Below are 15,075 nucleotides of genomic sequence, written 5' to 3' on the forward strand. Positions count from 1 at the left end.
TTCTTAAGATGTAGCTAGTAACTGGTAGTTACTGGCTAGTAGTGGTTGAGTTGGGGGAGTTAGCTCTCACAACTTAAGTCATACATGCATCTAATACATGCGTTAAACAGTCATTCATATGTCTAATACTTGGGTCTAATACATGCGTCTAAAATATGCATCTAAAGCATGTGCCTAATTCATGTGCTTAATTTATGCAGCTAAAATGTGTGTGACATGTCCAATACATGTATCTCATGCATCTAATACATGCGTTTAGCAATCACATATGTGTCTAATACATGCGTCTAGTACAGGGGTGTCCAACCTTTTGGCTTCCCTGGGCCGCACTGGCCGATAAAAATGTTTCTGGGGCCACACAAATGCGCAAACGCTGCAGCAAGACAGAGAAGAGAGCCGGCAAGATGGTAAACACCCAGGGGCAGCAGAGGAAAACACTGCATCGTCCTCGACCAGAGCCGCACAAAATACTTCACTGGGCCACATGCGGGCCACTGGGCCCTCGCAGGTTGGACACCCCTGGTTCTAGTACATGCATCCCAAGTGTCTACTACTACCTACGTTTAGCAATCACACATGCGTCTAATACATGCATCTAACAATTACACATGCAACAAACAATCTGGCAAGTATAGTGTGAAGAACAAAAAACTTTAGCAAAAATCTTAACAAAAGAACCTTAGCAGGTCGCTGGTGTTGGTGGGAGCAGGCAGGCGGGCAGGAACTGGTGGTTGGCTCTGGTTGCTGCGGTTGTAAGGGTTCCCAGCCGCTTCTGGGGGGACGGAGCACGCTCACACGCCCGGCCCAGTAAGAAGAGAGGCGGCTTGGGAGCTCTGAAGTTGTTGGTCTCGGCGCGGGTCACTGGTATCCTCGCGGAGCTCCTCGAAGAGTGTGTGTCTGCTCACAATCAGCAAGTTGATACTCTTCAACACTAATATGAAGATCTACATGCAGTGCAGTAACTTATCAGACCATGGGTCTGGTTTGCAAGGACCAGTTCCGCAGAGAGGTGCAAGCTACTGTAGTAGATGTCCGGTCTGTAACAGGTCCGGTCGGCTTCCCGGCAGTCGCTTCACAAAGGTGCGCACTAAGGTGCACGCGCCTTTGCCATGCGTCTTCGCGCCGAACGGCCGCGCGCCGTTAGACCTGCTTCTTTTAAAGTTTCTCCCCTGCTGGATCGGGGGAGGGGTGGAGCTGTGTTCAGGTGCCCTGCTGGTGAGGGGCTCCTGATATTGTCGCTGATTATGCGCCACACTTTAGGTACAACCACTTACAGACATCCAGCTTCTTCAAACTACTGACTCCTCAGAAACGGACTTGCTTTTCGTTCTCTTCCGCAACTCAAGGAAATTGTGAAGGGACTCTCGAGTAGCAGATTTAAACTAAACCCAAAATCTGTTAGTCGTGTTCTCTAGCTTAAATCTGTACCAGTTCTTATTCATTGCAACTTCATGGTACACCAATTTTATTTCAAGACTCTAAAGTTTTAAGTAAACTTTACATAAGTTTTTGACCTTTGATCAACAGATTTCTAATCTTAGGAAAAAATCCTTCTTTGTACTAAAACAACTACATAAACATCCACTCCATTTTAGATCGGCCAATTCCGTCATCTCCATTTCTTAGTACTTTCACGTCTATTGTAACTCCATTCTTCATGGCTCAAAGTAATCATTCCTTCAAATGATACAAGTGATTTAAAACACACATCATAGCTTGTTGCTCTTGCTCTCCTCTTCAGGCTACGCCTTTATGCATATGTATAATATCCAAATGTAGCTCACCCTGTGCAACAAATAAGGCATGAGCTAACAGAAGATTTCAAATAAAGAGGCAGGGACAATAGTAAACATATGCTTCTTAAATCATTTACTACTCCAATATAATTTGAGAAAGAGATTTTTTTGTTTTCATTTTACACAAATTTGTTACACAGCCCACTCTTTTATTACAGTGGCTATCAAATAACTCCCCACAATATTAATATTGTACCTTTCACATCTCAACTCTTCAGGCCAGGTGATCGCAAAAGTTTCAATCTGATGTTTGCAGTCTGAGAATACTTGCTCACAAAGGCTTCGGCAAGGTTGAATTACATGGACCTGATCAGTACAAGCTGGCACATAGGCTCTGCAGAGAAACCTTTGAACATCTGGTGAGCAACGAAGTGTCAGAAGAGGAAAGAAAGGCTGAGGGGGAAAAAAAAAAAAAGAATACTTTCATATGTAGGAAATATAGCCTTTTACAACACTTAATATATACAACTAAAGGGAAGGGGGGAAAAATTTAGCTCATGCCTTTTTCAGTCATAGCTACATTCAGGTACAGTAGGCATTTCCCTGTCCCTAGAAGGCTTACACTCTAAGGATCATGTTTACTAAAGCTTAGTGTGTGCTGTATGGACCACAGAAATAAAATGATCATATGCTAAGCTTTAATAAACATGGCCTATGCGGCTTACCCAAGATCACAAGGAGCCACAGTAGAATTTCAACTAGTTTTTATACTCCTGAAGTGGAGGAGTAGTGGAGGAGTAGACTAACTTATAAAGCGATACAGGGACTTTTTGATTCAAACTTTTCACCATCCTATTTAAGGATTGGGCAAAAAAGCTTGAAAAGCTATCTGCATACAATTTAGAAAAATAAAGTATGTAAGTTATCTCAATCTATTGGGGTTTTACAGTTATCTGAAAAAGTTAAGTCCCCTCCTACTGTATATATGTCACATTGAATGGTTTCTGATCTTTAAACAAAACATATTAGACAAAGGGAGCCTGAGTAAATACATTTTTAAATTATTACTTCATTTATTGTATTGTAAACCCTCTGGAGTGTTGAAATAACTGTTTTTAACTGTTATATTGTTTAATTTTCTTTCTCAATTTGCTATTACCTCTTCTGCCACCGCACAGCAGCGGTGCGCCGGACGCCTCCCCCACTAGGTCAGCTGATGCTCTTCATAACTGGGCCTTCTGCGGCACACGCCGCAGAGGCGCGCCGAAGGAGCGTGCTAAAGGAGCAGACCCTGTTCCTTTGTGCGCTCCTTCGTGCGCAAACGGAGGGCGCCGCATTACCCAGATTTTTACTACATTTCAATCCACACAATCTGATCCCTATTAGTCACAAACGTTGGCTTACTTTTTTCTTTACTTTATTTTTACAGGAACCCAAAATATTGGCTTGAATTATTCTACAAAAGTCAATATGTCTACCAATAATATCCCAGCTTTTTGGGGTCATCGCCCCCAAACTCATAGAACAATAGTCCCTCGTCATCCCTCCCTCTTAGAAATTCCAACTTCTACCTCTTTCCTTAATATTAAATCATCAACCACTACCTCAATATCTCTTACAAATGTTTTTTTCAAAAATAACAGCTTGAAATTAGGACTTGTTAACGCTAGATCAATCAAAAACAAAAGATGATATCGTCCATCTTGATTTACACATTCTCTTTATCACAGAAACCTGGCTCTCTGAAGGTGACGAAGCATACCTTTCTTACTGTTGTCCCCCAAACTATGATTACCTCTTCAATCACCGCCATAACCGCAAAGGTGGAGGACTAGCTGTTATATTTCAAAATATTACTGATTACTCTGATTACTCTTCAAAAAATGCTACAATCGAATATATCCACCTTACACTCAACTCAAATACCAAAATCAACTTTTTATTACTCTATGTTCCTCCCCCGATCGGACAAAACAAATTCTCTCTCCTTCAGGATATTCTATTTGATTACTGTTCCTCTACAACTCTTCCCCTTATCTTAGGTGACTTCAATATTCATTTTGATGATCCTTCTAATACATTTACTAAGGACTTATCAAATTTCCTAAAACCTCTTAACGTACACCCAAAAATAGACGAACCTACTCACACAGCAAACCATACTGTAGATATGATTTTCTCTCCATCATCTCACTATTTCACTCTCTCTGATCTCTTAGTCACTCCTGTCCCTTGGTCTGATCACCATTTCATATCCTTTTCTCTTGATCTGTATAACGTAAAATTACCTCAATCAGTTTCTAAAACTAAACTTATCTCATACCAAGACTATTCCAAATTGGATACTACAGATATCATTTCTTTTCTTGAAGATTATAACATCTTCAGCCAATTCCATTGAAGACCAATTAGCATCTTGGAACTCTTCCTTGTTATCTCTTCTAGACATCAAAGCACCAATAATAAACAAAACTCTATCTCTTCGTAAATTCTCAAATCCTTGGGACACGGCAGAACTTCACTTGATGAAACAACAATTACGGTCTTTAGAAAGAAAATGGCGACATACCAAAACACAAATCAACCTTCAAATTTATAGAGATAATGTTTCAACTTATAAAATCAAAATCAACCAGGCAAAAAAAACAATACTATTCAAATAAAATTGACAAAGCAAAAATTTCCTCTACTTTATATAGTATCTTGAAATCCATAGATCAAAATAACAAAATAAACACTACCACCCAGAAGTCCACCTTAAATGCACAGGAATTAGCTGATGCATTTAATCAAAAGATCAATAACATTCGAAGTTCCTTTCTTTCTAACACAACCAGTAATCCCATGAATACTAATCAAACTGAATTTATTCCCATATCAAAGTGCTCTAACTTCAAAATCCCTTCCATTAAAGATATAGAATCTCTCTTTCGAGGGGTCACGTGATGCAGCCTGTCTGAGTAGATGTGCGTTCAGAGAGCTCCTGCCCAGTGTTCCCGCTAAGCTGCGCTGGCGTGCGCTGGCGCACAAACTATTACATCGCAGCGCACAAGTTTCACGTCACAGCGCACACTCGAGCGGAGGTGAGAGGAAGCGGCGGCGGTCTGCCCTGATTGCCTAAGATGCAGCAGCGGCGGCTCCTTTCATGATCCCCGTAAATTACGGGGATGCCGCCGCTGCTGCATCTTAGGCGATCAGGGCAGACCGCCGCCGCTTCCTCTCACCTCCGCTCGAGTGTGCGCTGTGACGTGAAACTTGTGCGCTGCGATGTAATAGTTTGTGCGCCAGCGCACGCCAGCGCAGCTTAGCGGGAACACTGCTCCTGCCCCACGGAGACATAATCGGCGATTAAACCGGCTTTTTCTGCCTCCCGAGAGGACGCACACGGCCCTACGGTTGGGGGAATTCCTGTGCTCTCTGGCAGCCTCTTTGAGCTTTGGATCCGGTGCTGGGTATGCCCGTAAAATCGGCACAAAGCGTTCGGGATAAGCCCACTCTTACCCCCTCCAAGATGGCGGCGGAACCTGCTACTTTCACCATTCCCGCGGGCAACTGGATCACCGACATCACGCGCTCGGTCTCGGCGGCGCTGGCTGATAGACTTAACAAAATACAGTCGGCTGTGGACGAGATGAATGAGACATTTGATTCCCACAGCCGACGACTGACGGACGTGGAACAGCGAGTGTCCGACCAAGAAGACACGTGCGCGGGCCTGACCGCCCTGGTGGTGGATTTGCAGAACAAAACCAGGGAGCTACTGGCCACCATGGAGGAGCAGGAGAATCGGAGCCGCCGTAACAACCTGCGGCTGGTCGGGCTCCCAGAAACAGTGAGTGATCAAGATCTGTATGCTGTATTTAGTAGGTGGCTGCCCAAGCGCTTAGATCTAGCTGGAGCCACCGAGGGGTTTGCGTGTGAGCGTGCACATCGCATCGGAGCCCGACCAGCGGAGGGGGGGAGAGCGAGGACTGCCATAGCCCGCTACCTTAATTGGCGGGAAAAGGAGCTGATACTCCGGGCTTACCGCAAGGCAGGGGCACTGGACTACAACGGCGCTAGAGTTCTCCTCTTTAATGACCACTCCGTGCGGGTGGCGGCCCAGCGTAAAATCATGGCGCCATTCTGCACGGATCTCCATAATCGGGGAATTAAGTTTGCGCTGGTTTTCCCGGCGAAACTCCGGGTATGGCAAGATGGCAAGACCTTCAACTTCAACACAGCGGAAGAAGCCAAGGCATTCCTGTCGAAATTGCCAGTCTAAGTGATCGTCCTGAGCTTTTGCGTCCTCTACCTTCTACCTTTTCAGATGGGACTTTGTGGGTCCGGGACGCCCGAACGCCACTTGACACCTGCCTGCAATCTTAACTTTGCCCTAATCGGGGTTGCGGGGCTCCTGCTACAGCGATGGGATCACGTCTGCCCGTTTGGATATCGTTCTGGGGGATTATGCGGAGCCTTGGCCTTCTGTGACTGCGGGGACCCTTCTTTACCATGCAATACCCTGGGACAGTCCGGAGACATAACTTCTGGCTGGAACTTCTGCTCCTTGGTTTTTAGTTGGTCCCTCTGAAGACATGGCCCCGGACTTGATGGTGGTCTCGAGTGACTTTCTTGGGTTGTGCGTCCTCTGGGATGCGGAAGGGGAGTTTACTGGGGGTGGGAGGGAGGGTCTCTGGGCAGGCTGGGGGAGATAATGGGACTGTATGCTGGCTGGGAGGGCGCAGTTTGGGGGGTTGGGGAGGGGGGTGGTGGGTTGCTGGGGGGGTTTGGGATGGGGTGTGTGTGGGGGTATGTGTATGCTTCAGTGGTGTGCGTGGGGAAGGGATGCATGGGGGTTCTGCACGATGGGCTTCGGGGCACCTGTTCACTACGGGCGGCGGAGCTTAGCTGGGAGGCTTCGTATGCGCCTATCTGCTCAAGTTGTACCTGTTCAATTTTTGTACGACCTGAGGATCCTGGGTGACTCTTTGTACTTTTGGGGGGATGCTTCCCTCCTTTTTTCTGCGGGGTATGCTGCTTCTCTCACATTGCTATGGCTGATTTAAGGGTTGTTACCTTCAATGTAGATGGCATCAGGTCCCCAGTTAAACGATCTCGCATACTTACTACTCTGCGCCGGATGAATGAGGATGTGGCTTTCCTACAGGAGAACTAAATGAAAACCAATGTACCAAGTCTAAATAATCCAAGGATAAACAAAAAGGTAGACTAGTAAAACTTAAGGTTTAAGATACCAAAAGTGTTTGTGTACTCTCAGATACCCGTCTCTTAGATCAATGAAGTTTTCACTAAGGTTGTATATACGGGTTCAGATATCAATCATTGAGTACCCAAATTGCAAATAATATTGTGAAGTGCTATAAAGTGCTGTAAAGTGCTAAATGAACTCAAAATAAACATGAAAGTAAATCTGTTGCACTTATCTTAATGCACCCAATACACCCTACGGGACCCGTTTCACCCGAATTGGGCTTCTTCAGGGGTCAAATTTTTGTGTTGTCTCGAGTTTACAAGCGCCATTTTTTGTCTTGTAAACTCGAGACAACACAAAAATTTGACCCCTGAAGAAGCCCAATTCGGGTGAAACGGGTCCCGTAGGGTGTATTGGGTGCATTAAGATAAGTGCAACAGATTTACTTTCATGTTTATTTTGAGTTCATTTAGCACTTTACAGCACTTTATAGCACTTCACAATATTATTTGCAATTTGGGTACTCAATGATTGATATCTGAACCCGTATATACAACCTTAGTGAAAACTTCATTGATCTAAGAGACGGGTATCTGAGAGTACACAAACACTTTTGGTATCTTAAACCTTAAGTTTTACTAGTCTACCTTTTTGTTTTTCCTACAGGAGACCCATCTAACTCAGATTGAGCATTCCAAATTACGGAGACAATGGGTCGGGGAGGTCTACTCTTCCACTTCGGGAGGCCGACAATGGGGAGTGGCAATTTTGCTCCACAAGCGGCTGCCCTTTGCACTGCATAAACAGCTGGTGGATCGAGAGGGGAGATATGCCATTCTCCTGGGGGAAGTGTGGGGCCTGAAGCTGCTTCTTTGTAATTTGTATGCCCCGAATTCCTACTGTCACAAATTTTTTTCCACAGTCCTCTCTTTGGTTTCGGCTTACCCAGACTACCAAGTGATCCTGGGGGGGGATATGAATATCACCGCAGACCCAGGGGTGGATTGTAAACCTCCTAGGGGTAGTTTGAGGGATCATGACAACAAGGGAGTGGGTTTCCCGACACAACACTTAGGCCTGGTGGATGTCTGGCGGGCACTTCACCCGTATGATTCGGACTACACTTTTTACTCCCATGCTCACAAGGTGTATGCACGCCTGGATTACATCTTACTTGATCAGAGGCTGTTTTCTCGGGCTACTAAGTCGGAGATTGTTGAGGCTACGGTCTCTGACCATGCCACAGTGGATCTCACCTTGACTCTTGCCTCTGGCAGTAAAGCTTCTTCTTGGAAAATGGCACTGTACTTGTACCACGACCCCGAGTTTAGGACCTTCTTACGGGCACGCTGGGTTGAGTATCGGGCCACTAATGCTACTCCAGAGATAGGACCGGTATCTTTCTGGTATGCCTCCAAGGCAGTCCTAAGAGGGCATGTGATTGCCTATACGGCTGCCAAGCGCCGAGCTCGGGGTGCGGAGCTTTTGTCGCTTACTCGTCAGTTGCATAAATTCCGCAGGGCTCATATCTCCTCTTTGTTGGACTCGGATAGATTGGAATATAAGACAATCCGGGAGCGCATTGAGAGCTTGCTCCATCAGCGGGCGGAGCAGTCCCTTTTGTTTCAACGGTATAATCTGCATAGGTGGGGCGGTAAGACGGGGAAACTTTTGGCGAACTTGGTACGACCCTACAAAAAACGTCAACTTATTACTGCTATTCGAGACGCAGCGGGAGTTCGGCATGTTGGGGAGAGTCAGATTGCTGACCAGTTTGTCCGGTACTACGAGAGTCTGTATGGAAAACGCCCGTTGGATACGTCTGCGCTCGCGGATTTCTTTCAAGGCCTGTCTTTACCGCACCTGGCAGAGGAGCAGGTTGCCTCGTTGAACCAACCTGTCTCTGAGGCAGAGTTGCGTGTCTCCATTCGGTCCCTTAAACTGACGAAGGCACCCGGCCCGGACGGGTTCGGGCCTGAATATTACCGGATTCTGGAAGATTTGGTGGCGCAGCCCCTGAGTGCGATGTATAACGCGGTAGCGGAGACCGGAGGTTTGTTCCTGGATAATATGGCTCATGTAGTTCTTCTTCCTAAGCCCAGTAAGGACCCGGATTTAGTGGGGTCGTTTCGTCCCATCTCTCTTTTAGACCAGGACATTAAACTCTTGGCCGTGACCTTGGCGAGGCGCTTGAATTGCTTTCTCCCCGCCCTAATTCATCCAGATCAGGTTGGTTTCGTGCCGGATCAATATGCCTCCATGAATTTGCTGAAGGTCCTGGGCGCGATTTATGACAGGGTGGGCCGGGGCGGCTTGGAAGCGGTGGCGGGATTGGATATGGAAAAGGCGTTCGACAGTATCTCCTGGGATTATCTTTTTTGGGTTCTGCGCAGGGGTGGTTTTCAGGGTGGGTTTCTGGCTTGGGTGATGGCATTGTATGATAACCCTAGGGCGCGCTTGCTGATTAATGGGGGTCTAACCGTTGATTTTGGCTTGCAGAGGGGTACGAGACAGGGTTGCCCTCTTTCCCCCCTTCTTTTCCTTTTGGCTATCGAGCCCCTGGCAGCTAAAATTCGACAGGATGAGTCTATTCGGGGCATCGAGGTGAGGGGTCAGGAGTGCAAGATCAGCCTTTTCGCTGATGATATCTTACTTTATATGGATCAGGTTACTGTGCACCTGCCCAGAGCTTTGGAAGTGATACGAGCCTTTGGTGCCCTGTCAGGCTTACAAGTTAACTGTAGTAAATCGGAGCTCTTACTGCTGTCTGGGGGTCCGGTGGAGCCCTGGCATGCTGTGTTGCCTATCGCCCCAACGATAAAACCGATGCGCTACTTGGGCATATACCTCAGTACCGACTTACCTACTCTTTATAATGCCAATGTTCGGCGTCCTATTGAGACCATTGGAAAGTTGTGCCAGGCCTGGCAGGAGCTGCTGTTGGGCATCTTGGGACGGGTGGCTTTGGTAAAGATGGTTCTGGTTCCGAAACTTCTATACCCTTTGCAGACTATGCCACTTTGACTTAGCCGGCGTGATGAACTCGCTTTTAAGTCGGCTGTTTCCCGTTTTATTTGGAGATCCCGAGCTCCTCGGATAGCGATGCTTAAGCTCACTTTGGACAAATGTTCAGGAGGTCTCAATGTCCCGGACATCAGGCTTTACAATGTTGCTTCTCTCTTCCGCTGGATCCATGAGGGTTACACTGGGTGTTCTCGCTACTCCCCACAGGGATGGTTGACTAGCTGGAGCTCCCCTTTTCACTTTTTGAACACGCTCCACCATCAGGAAGACCCTGGAAGGAGGTACCGGGTCTGCTTTCATTTTCTGCGACCGTTTCGGGTGGCGTGGCAATGGTGGCGGCGCAGGAAACAGCTCCCGCCGGAGGTGTCCCCATTTTTGCGCCTAGAGGGCGATTCCCGGTTCCTCCCGGGTTGGGGTAGGTCAGTGTTTCGGAACTGGGCGGCTCGGGGTTGTGTGGCTATGGAACAATTGATTGACTTGTCACCCGAGAGTTTCCCCTCCTTCCAGCAAATACGGGATACGTGGGACCTTCCTTCCTGTTACTTATTCTCATACTTTCAACTTCGTCATTACTGGGATGCTGAGAGGCGAGGCAGAGATGGGGTATGGGTTAAGGGACGTTTGGATACTCTTTTCTCGGCTACTCCGTCACTGGCTAACTCTCTCGCTCATTGGTATCGAGTACTCAAGTCGTCTCTTTCTTTATCAACACTTACCCCAGTGCGCTCTTCGTGGGAATGGGATTTGGGACAGAGCATTTCTGAGGCCCAATTCTTGGCTTGTTTTAGTACTTTATACTCGTATACCAAATCTGCTGATTTCCAGGAGCTTCAGTTCAAGATCCTTCACCGAGCCTACTTCACAGCTCAGAGAGGGGCGCGCATAGGGCTGTGGGGCAGCGAGTCCTGTGTTAAATGCAAGGGTCGGGTAGGTACATACCTTCACTCCTTTTTGGAATGTCCCCAGCTGAGCATTTGGCAGGAGGTTCTTCCCCTATTGGAGCGTGCTGTGCAACGTACTGTTGAGTGAGACTACGGATTTCTCCTCCTGGATCTGCAGGATTCCCTCCAGGATCAGGGCTTTACTATTCCCCAATGTCGATTCTTCTATAATGCTATTCTCTTAGTTAAGAAATTGATTTTGACTTACTGGTTGTCGGTGGACTCGCCCCCAATACCCCAATGGAGGAGTAGACTTCGGGAAGTGGCTCAGTTTGAAATTCGGTCTTATGCAAGATCTCCAAATGTGCTAAAGCAGCACTATGTCGGTCTGTGGGAGAGTCTGAGGGACCTGGTGCCATCCTAAGAGCTCGACAAGGGCTGGTAATCGGGTAGTGCTCTTCTGTGCACTCTTTATTGTGCCTTTGCTATGTTTCTTTTTTCCTTTTCCGTTGATTTCTGTGCACTCTTTAGTGTGCCTTTGCTATGTTTCTTTTTTCCTTTTTCGATGATTTCTGGTGCTCCGGGATGGGGGAGAGGGGGGGTTCTGGGATGCTTGGGGGGATGAGTGGTATGGTGAGTGGTGCGGATGGAGTTGAGTGTGTGTGGTGGTGTGAGTCCTGAGTGGTTCTCTTGGGTCACGGGTATACTAAAAAAGGTGAAAGGTCACTGTCCATGGTACATGGTTTTTCTTCTTCTTCTGTCCATTCCTGCACTTACCTTAGTCGTCCTCTATTTCTTCTTTTCCCTAGCTCCTATTTGGTATTTTGATGGGGATGCGCTGGGAGGCTTGTTTATGCTTTTCCTGTTTTCATGTTTGTAATGGACCGTTTTTGAATCATTGCTGTTTGCCTTTGTGCCCCGTTGGGTGGTGTATTTTTCACTGTCAATAAACATATGTTTAAAAAAAAAAAAAAAAAAGAATCTCTCTTTCATCAAATCAACCTAAAAAGTTCCAGCTCAGAAATTATTCCACTTTTTTATTTAAAAAAACATTTTTCCTGCTTTGGACCTTTCATTCATTCACTTATTCTAAAGAGCCTACTCACTGCTACTGTACCTTCTCTATGGAAAACTGCAATTATTACTCCTATACTCAAAGACCATAAAATTAGTACAAATGATCCATATTACTATCGCCCAATAACCAACTTGCCCTTTCTAGCAAAATTAACAGAAAAATTGATATTCAACCAAATTTCCGATTTCATTGAAACAACTAATGTTTTACATCCTAACCAAACAGGCTTACGAAAATTCCATAATACGGAATATTCTTTGATAGGATTAACAACCAATATAAAATATTTCTTAGATCACCATAAATCTGTAATCCTATTCTCATTAGACATTTCTGCAGCATTTGACACAATAGATCATGACCTACTTCTAAATCGGTTAGAATCGATAGGTGTAAATGACAAAGTACTTTCCTGGTTTTCTTCGTATCTTGCTAACCGTACCTCATTAGACAGGTTCAATAATGAACATTCTGAAGCTTATACGTCTTCTTTTGGAATTCCGCAAGGCTCTATCTTGTCCCCTCTCCTGTTCAATATCTTTCTCTCTCCACTACTAAGTATCTGTCAGTCTATCGGGTTCACCCCTTTCTCTTACGCTGATGATATTCAACTCATTCATCCATTGGATCCAGAAAATAACAATGATATTTCATCTATCAATAAAAAACTAGAAACAATTCAAAACTGGCTTAACTCAAATAAGTTGTCATTAAACATAAATAAGACCAAAACAATGCTCTTCACTTGGAAAAAGGACATAGCCTTGAAGACCTCTTTTGTTCTTAACAATATTCTCTTGAATTTAGTTTCCACTATTAAAATTCTTGGGGTTACTCTATCATGAGCATATTTCTCTCACTGTTAAAAATTGCTTTTTTAAGTTACGTTTGATCCGATCAATCGCTAAATTTTTGAGCGCCAAATCAATCAAAATATTGATCCACTCTTTGATTATAGCAAAACTAGATTACTGTAATGCACTCCTACTCAATATTTCCCAAAAAGAAAAAAGAAGACTTCAGGTCATACAAAACACAGCGATCAAATTAATATACAATGCTAGGAAATATGACCACGTTACCCCGCTGCTGATAGATGCCCACTGGCTTCCTATCAGCCATCACATCTCTTTTAAAGTAATACTGCTTACATTTAAAACTTTAATGTTTAATGTACCCCAATTTATATCAAGATTATTAATACCCCATAATACCCTAAGTCCACTTCGGTCATCAAGCCAAAATCTCCTCTCAATTCCGTCTCTGAAAATAGTAGGCACAAGACGATCAGACATGTTTTCTGTGATGGGCCCTCAATGGTGGAATTCTTTGCCACAATACATTAGAAATTAAAAAGATCTTACATCTTTCAAAAAATCCTTAAAATCTTATTTTTTTAAAGATGCTTTTAACATTTAAACTTTTAAATATAAATTTCTAAATACATCAAAAGTTTTATTTACCCCACTCCCTTTTGTTTTTTTTCTTCTCGTTCTTTTCTTCTAAGACAAAAATTGTAACCTTTCCTCTTTCCCCCCCTACTCATGTTTGTATTATATGAAATAATTTTGTTAATTTGTTTGTCTTTACGTATTATACTTTATTTTTGATTCTGTTCATCGCTTAGTGTTTCTAATAAGCAATTCATCAAATGGTAATAAAACATGAACTTGAAACAGCCCATTGGATAAAGCAGCAGGGTTCATCTTCCACTAATACTTGTTATGATCTTGGCAAATCATTTAACCCTCCTTTGCTTCAGGTACAAAGTGAGATTGTAAGCCCTCTGGGGAAAGAGAAAATACCTAATGTACCTGAATCGAATTTGCCTTGAACTACTGAGAAACACAGGAGCTAAAGTCAAATCTTCCCTTCTGCACTGATCATACCTATATAATGCTTAATTACAACAGAGCAAGCAGTATTACCAAATAAATAATGGAATGGAATAGGAACTGTTTTGGATTGTTTTAGGTTACCTTTCTAAATAATGCTCAATGCAGCTTCCAGAATTATTAATAAATTCAGGTACAATAAGTTCCAACCTGAAAGAGTTTACAATCTAAGTGAGTATCTGGGGCAACGAAGGATTATATGACTTATCCAAGATCACAAGGACTCTCAGAGGGGGAAATAAAGATCTAAACCCAGGTTTTCAGCTCATTGCTATAACATTTTTGTGTCATCTGCTTTTTTTACAATCAGATTCAGATTCTGACATCAGATTCAATCCCGACGTCAGAGAAAAGGTTACGGAGTGCTCTGGGGGAGGAGGGAGTTAGTCCGGCTCCAATGAAGTAACAGGGTTGGCTTCGGGGGTAGGGGTGGTCCAGCAGGCAGGGAGATCCCCGGCGGCTAGGCCGGATACCCCCAAGGGTACATGTACCGCGTGTTAAGAAACACTGCATTAGAGAAACATGAATTGATCAGGACTTGGCACTTACAGTATATACTACAGAATCCAGTTCAAAATACAACAGATTAATATGGTTAGCTTTGTGGCTTAGGTAACAATGCAGGGGAATCAGGTTTGCTCTCAGATCTTGAGCAGAGGAAGAGAACTGTTACCTAGCAACCTCTACCAATTATGAGGATGCACCACAAAGACAGCAGTCTCCCTGACTTCAAGGTGGCGAGGCAATCCAAAGATCATACTTGGGAAAAATTATTTTAAAAAACCCAAAAATAAAAACTACACACACACACTCCTAAATAACAAGCCAAAAATGACTTGTAGTAATATGGGGTTAGCTTGTGATGCCATAGAAACATAGAAGATGACGGCAGAAAAGGGCTACAGCCCATTAAGTCTGCCCACTCTGCTTACACACCCCCTGTCTATGCCCTAATGACCCAATTTCCTTATCTTGACCCTCGTAGGGATCCCACATGGGTATCCCATTTATTCTTAAAGTCTGGCACGCTGTCTGCCTCGATCACCTGCACTGGAAGCTTGTTCCAATGATCAACCACTCTCTCTGTGAAGAAATACTTTCTGGTGTCGCCATGAAATTTTCCGCCCCTGAGTTTGAGCGGGTGCCCTCTTGTGGCCGAGGGTCCCTTGAGAAAGAAAATATCATCTTCCACTTCGACACGTCCCGTGAGGTACTTAAATGTTTCGATCATGTCTCCCCTCTCCCTACATTCCTCAAGAGTGTAGAG

At 44.8% G+C, this 15,075-nt stretch overlaps 1 protein-coding gene across 2 annotated transcripts in view; it reads right to left on the reverse strand.

The window, feature by feature from the left end:
- The window catches only part of FZD6 (frizzled class receptor 6), an 81,320-nt gene that overhangs the window by 38,925 nt on the left and 27,320 nt on the right, over window positions 1-15,075 (reverse strand). For both annotated transcript variants that reach the window (XM_033933931.1, XM_033933933.1), the window contains exon 2: window positions 1,993-2,189. In XM_033933931.1, coding sequence (XP_033789822.1) covers window positions 1,993-2,189 — 197 coding nt within the window. The remainder of the gene's footprint in view (window positions 1-1,992; window positions 2,190-15,075) is intronic.

This window comes from Geotrypetes seraphini, chromosome 2 (assembly GCF_902459505.1).
Source record: "Geotrypetes seraphini chromosome 2, aGeoSer1.1, whole genome shotgun sequence".
Taxonomy (NCBI): domain Eukaryota; kingdom Metazoa; phylum Chordata; class Amphibia; order Gymnophiona; family Dermophiidae; genus Geotrypetes; species Geotrypetes seraphini.